Raw genomic sequence first — 5,988 nt, forward strand, 5'->3', positions numbered from 1 at the left:
TTATTATTTTTTACTTTTAATATTAAAAAAAAAAATAATTTATGATTAATCTTACTTGTATCACCTCCACATGGTTAACACGCACCACAAACGTAACAACAAAAATGAAAATCAAATTTTAAATAAAAAACAACAACATGCATTTGTACATAAAAATCCACTAAATTCGCCTTCACCAAAAACATCAATCACGCATCAATCAAATTGTGTATAAATATTTATGTTTGTGCGTTTGTTTGTTTTTTCATATGTTTTTGTACCACCACACCCCGCAAATTGCTTTGGTTCACTGGGCGTGCGCGTCTACCCAACATAAATATAATTAAACCTGCAAACCAATATAAATAATTTTAAAAATAAAAACAAAAACAAAAAATATGGTGTTTGTTGTGGCGGTGTCATTTCGTTGGAATTTATATGTTTTTTCTGGTGTTTGCCAAAAATATAAACAAAATTGTGTACAAAACTACAAAACCAATAAACAACAACAATAAAAAATAACACGATTGCTTTGGTGTAATGTTACGTAATTGAAAAATACCAAAACTTATAAATAAATAAATAATTGGATGTGGAACATTACGGCAATTATTTGCATGCAACGCGCAGATCGCGTTGCCTTGGTCACCGCAGCACCACCGAGCTATACACGTATGTATCACTATTTTCCAGCACATTTATCAGCGCACCCGTTTTGTTTTTATCCACAACCACCCCCACCACCACCGCCACCACCAATTCCACCGCCAACGTTGACACAATTGCCCTCACCACCGACACTCAAACAATTGGGCAACTCACTGTCGTCAATGACACAAGCACATATCGCACAGACACTCCGGTATCCAGGTAAGGTTTGTATTGAATGCTTCATTATTTATTTAACTGTTATTCAATACACATACTATACAAAATTATACATATAATTATAGCAATGTTCATATACATACATATGTTTAATTGTGTTGGCTTATATGCATGCGTTTTCAATATTAACAAGAAAAACTATTACTGACACTAAGTTTTATAAGAAACGACATTCGATCATTACAATTTATGATTTTTAGACTAGATAACAAGAACAATGTTATCTTCGGTTGCATCGAAGCTGTGTTACCCTGCAACGGTTGTATGTTTTCCATACTACTCCTTGACTGTAATCGTTCATTTTGTATGGCAGCTATCCGTCCGATTTGAACAATTTCTTCAAAGTTTTTATGCTTGCTTTGTAGATTTATTTTGTGAAGATATGTAGTCAAATAAAAAAATTTTCTATACAACTCCTTGATGTGATCGCTTAGATCGTATGACAGCTATATGCTATAGTCGTCCGATTTTAATAATTTCTTCGGCGATTATACTGTTGCTTTAAAAAATTATTCAGGCCAAATCTTGTTAAGATTCCTCGTCAAATAAAAAAGTTTTCCGCACAAGGATTTTATTTCGATCGTTCAGTTTGTATGGGAGCTATATGCTATAGTGATCTGATTTGAACAATTTATTCTGATTATTTATGGTTGCTTTGGAAAATAATTTGTACTTAATTTCATATCAGATATCTCTTCAAATGAGAAACATTTCTATACAATCACATATTTTTGATCTTTCAGTTTGTATGACAGCTATATGTTTGAGTACCCCGATTGGAATAATAATCTTTGAAGATTGTATAGTTGCTTTGATATCACAGTCTATATTAACGGTTCCGCCAAATAAGCCGCTTTTTTGGGTGAAAGGAACGTGTGCAAAGCTTCAGACCTATAGCTCATCTAAGAGACTGGTTCTGCAATAGAATATACAGGCTGCCATGGCTAAGATTTGCTAAGATTACTCAGGCCGTCACTTTGATCATTTGTATACATGTATATGTATATGGTAGGGTATCCAACCTTTAACTCTGTTTACTAAAAACTACGTAGCAAACTCATTTCTTAGGAAAATTCTTAATTTTAAGATGATAGGATTATAATGGAATTTCTTTTTATGGTCATAGATCTACCATATTAATTTACGGAATTCCTTAAACTGAGTTCCAACATGCCCTTTCCACAAAAAAATTAAAATTTTACTAGTCTACACAGTTTCCGAATAAGATTGTCTCACAATCTTTGCTTACATGCTAATCCAATATGAATTCGATACTTTTCGCGAAAGCTTCATTCTCTCTAAATTTTGCTAGTCCGCACTGTTGCCGGTTAAGATAGCTTACATGCTTCTACGACATAAGTTCGTTACTTTTCACGAGAGCTTCGTTCTCTGCCGGTTGCTAGGTATCAACTTATTTCTCACCTTATCCAAAATGTTTTTAAAATTTCGATGTTCAAAGCGTTTTTCATGATTGTCCGCTTACTCATAGCTAAAGATCATATGATATCTAAAAGAAACTCAAATGGAATTGAAGTTTACACCGCCTAAGGCCGATGAAGCAACACTTTATCAAAACCGTCCGTCATATTTAATACAAGCGACATTAGCTTCCTTTACATACATAATTAGGGGCTTCGTAAAGTGTATCAGGATTTCTAAAAAAATTCATCAGTTGGCGCCTTATGGCGATTTTAAAGTTATTATAAGTTTGCTAGTTGGCATTTTATGGTTTTTGGTCTCAGTTAGTTTCAGCAATTGGAGACTAACTCTATGCACTAATACACCTAGTTCTGGTCATAACTTTTCAATTTCCAATCTAGTATAATAGTAAAAAATTATGGAGAAAATTTCTATGTAAAGCTTTTCTGAGTATCTTCTAAAAATCATATCTAATCATAATTCATATCTTCAAAAACCACTCACTTCTTTCTTATATACTAAACATTTCGTTTTCAGTATTTTTTCTCTTTTATCACACCTTCAACTACCTCCACATTTATCTCTTTTTTCTTCACATAGTAAACACTTCCTTTTCAGTATTTTTTCTCTTCTCTCACACCTTTAACAGCTTACACATTTATCTCTGTCCTTCATAGTAAAAACTTTCAACTCAGCATTTTCGTCTAACATGATTTTCGTTTCGCTCTCTGATCTACTCGACAGGTTTATTTATACGACCCGATGAGACCAATCTTTACACGACGTTGGAACCAACACTGAGCAGTAATCCGAATGTGTACTTCCAACGCGGCGGTGCGGTACATCCGGGCATGATGTACTAGATACAACCAACGAACTTCAAGCGAAAGTTGAAAAATTCACACGAAACAAAAGTGAATTGAGAAGACGACGACGATATTGGCTGCTGCCAGTGGTAGCAAAGGGCCGCGCAACAGTCGAGCACTGAGCAACTCAAAGTATAAAAGTATAACTTATTGCAATACGAAACGCTAAGCTAAGTTAAAAACTGAAAAGAAAATTTAATTTTTATGAACTTAGTAATAAGGAAAACAATTTTGTAGCACATAAGCCCCACATTTTAGTTTGTAAGAACTCCAAGTGCACATTTGCTCCCAGGGAGTGTATTTTACTATAAGAATTCACTACACGTATTACTTAGGTTAAGCTGTATTTAAGCGCTTGAGCGAAAACGAAAGGAGAAATATGAGTAAGCGTAAATGAGGAGGTGAAAAGCTAACGAAAATATTAGCATGAGCACAAGAAATCGCTAAGCAAAGACTTAAACTGTATTTCAAATATAAAAAATAAAGTAGAGACTTAAGAAGCGAACACTCATAGCATATTAAGAGCAATTAAGGCCAGATTTACTATGAAAATAGCAAAACGGGGTATTTCTTTTAGACATGTGTCAAGAAGGCATGAAACGTATGTATATCAGTTAAGTTATGGTAAAAAATTTGGTTCGCCATTAGGTTTTAATCATGATTTTGGGCTAGTGACTGCCGCGGCTCGCACAAAAAGAGAACAGAACCGGGACTGTTTTTTCGTTTTCACTGGAGACGTTTTTTATGTGACAGGTCCCAAACCCCAGCGCACAAATCTGGGGAGAGATGGTTTGCCTTCTCACCTCATCTCACCTTAAAACGGATGTTCTTTGGCTACCCAGAGGATATTTGGTTTAAGACTGGAAGTCCTGAGCTGCTGGAGCCATAAGTAAAAGAATCGTTTCTGGCCACTCCCAATTGAATAGCGCTAAGAGAACTTGAACAAAATTTTCTTGTGAAAATGGAAATCGGTGGCCAGCTCGCCGAACGTGCGACGCGCTTCATTGCTGTTTGGCCTCAATTGTTATAAGAGTTGAATTTTTTAAGCCGGTAAAGCAAGATTATTTCGAAAATCATTCATGGGCGCAGCTTCAATAGTTCGAGCATGATGGCGGATGGACTCATTCGGGTCTTCTTCGATACTTTAAAGCACAGCAACAATAGTGTTTTCGGTGAGTTCCGAACCGCGACGGTCAGAAGATACCAAATCCGAAAAAAGTATTGCTTTTTTGAAAACCACAAGTCTAAAAAAAAAAACCAATTAAAATCTGGAGAATATTAGCGCTACAACAACTCCATATATGGGCAACAGAACACAGCGTTAGAAATGAAACTACGCTCACTTAATGCTTGCACAATTTGCACACAATTTCGATGCGCCACGAAATTGAAAGCGATGGGCTGGTTAATGAACACCCATTGCAGTGTTCAAGCGCGCTCTTGTTAATTCAACAGCGCGCGGAACTCAGACTAAGCACATGACGGCTTGTGGAACCCACTTCTCAGACTAAGCATTTGCTGGCGCGCTACGCAAAAGGGCGCGTTCAGAGCAAGTCAAAAATAAAAAGCAAACAAACAATTTGGAGCAAGCGCTAAGGCGTTGAACGCATTCAGTGCGAGATATGCTGCGCGCAGCCACAGCAACACCTGTCGCCGTGCGCGCGCCTCAGTGAAAGTGTTTCGTTGCGTAAGTCGACGGCCGATAGTCATAAGCAAACAAAATTGAACAAAAGAGCAAGCAAGTGTAAGCCGAAGAAATGTTGTGCGATCGTAAGCTTTCGGTTTTTATTTTGATTGCCAATTTCTATACACACGCTCGCCACACAACAGAGCAGACATAAGCTTTGTTAAGGAAAAATTAACCATAACGTTTTTTTGTGTGTTTGTATGTCGCACAGCGCGTTGCTAACGCATAAGTAGCAAGGTGCAGCGCCGCCAAATATGGTGCGCGCGTAAATGGAATGAGCGCGGCGCTCACTTGAAATGTGTAACGAAAGCAACGCACGCATTGTTGTTGTGCTCTTCAATAAATTTTATGCGCCGCTTAAATTAGTTGAAAGCATTAAGTTTCGATTTTTCGATTGCTCGATTTTTTTTTTAGCTTAAGTACCAATGCACTTACGTAAGTTTAAGTCAATTTTTAATTGCTAGTAATTACTTGTAAATAAACGCTAATGTTAATAATTACAAAAGTAATAACAATAACACGAAATTGTATGTAGCTGTAAGTCCAATACATATATACATAAGTCTAGTGTTAAGTAAGTCTCTTAATACTTATGCATTACAATAAGCGCTTCCATATTCGTATATTCGTATATTTGTGTGTTTCTCTTTTTAAGTATTAGTTGTAAGCATGTAAGTGATGTAACTGTGTATTTGTAAGTATTCAATGACTTGTCAATACGAACTCTTTATACTATGACAATGTATGAAAAGCGTAAAAGTTTAAATAAAATATAACGAGATAACGGAAATTTGTATGTAAATACATCCCTGACTTTTAACTTGCATATTTTTCACGGTTTTAAGCAGGTAAATGCCAAAAATCAAAAGCTCCATCAAATGAATCAAAGATGTAACTTGAGAGAACTTCGGTTGCTCAGCTTGTAGGAGGGAGTGGGGAGCGAACGGCAACAAACATATGACACGCCAAGTTACTACTGGGAGGTTACAACCTGGAAAGGTTTAGAGACATGATTAACTTCCACCGAGACAAATTCAGTGATTATATCACCTCAGTCGCGTCCAGCAAGCTCCTGGAATTTTTTCGAGTTTTTTCAATTTATGATCATATGTGATATAGGAGAGAACACAATAGACCATAGGTCGCAGT

General features: G+C 36.3%; 1 protein-coding gene across 4 annotated transcripts in view; it reads left to right on the forward strand.

The window, feature by feature from the left end:
* The window catches only part of LOC108966771, a 47,177-nt gene extending 41,534 nt beyond the window's left edge, over positions 1-5,643 (forward strand). The window contains exons 2-3 of one of the 4 annotated variants that reach the window (XM_018929814.1): positions 610-854; positions 3,031-5,643. In XM_018929814.1, the coding sequence (XP_018785359.1) occupies positions 610-854; positions 3,031-3,087 (302 nt within the window). In that variant the 3' untranslated portion in view covers positions 3,088-5,643. The remainder of the gene's footprint in view (positions 1-609; positions 855-3,030) is intronic. The other 3 variants (XM_018929812.1, XM_018929815.1, XM_018929816.1) reach the window with 3 other exon arrangements.
* The last annotated feature ends 345 nt before the right edge of the window (positions 5,644-5,988 follow it).

Source organism: Bactrocera latifrons, unplaced genomic scaffold (assembly GCF_001853355.1).
Source record: "Bactrocera latifrons isolate USDA-ARS-PBARC rearing strain unplaced genomic scaffold, ASM185335v1 scaffold_17, whole genome shotgun sequence".
Classification (NCBI taxonomy): Eukaryota; Metazoa; Arthropoda; class Insecta; order Diptera; family Tephritidae; genus Bactrocera; species Bactrocera latifrons.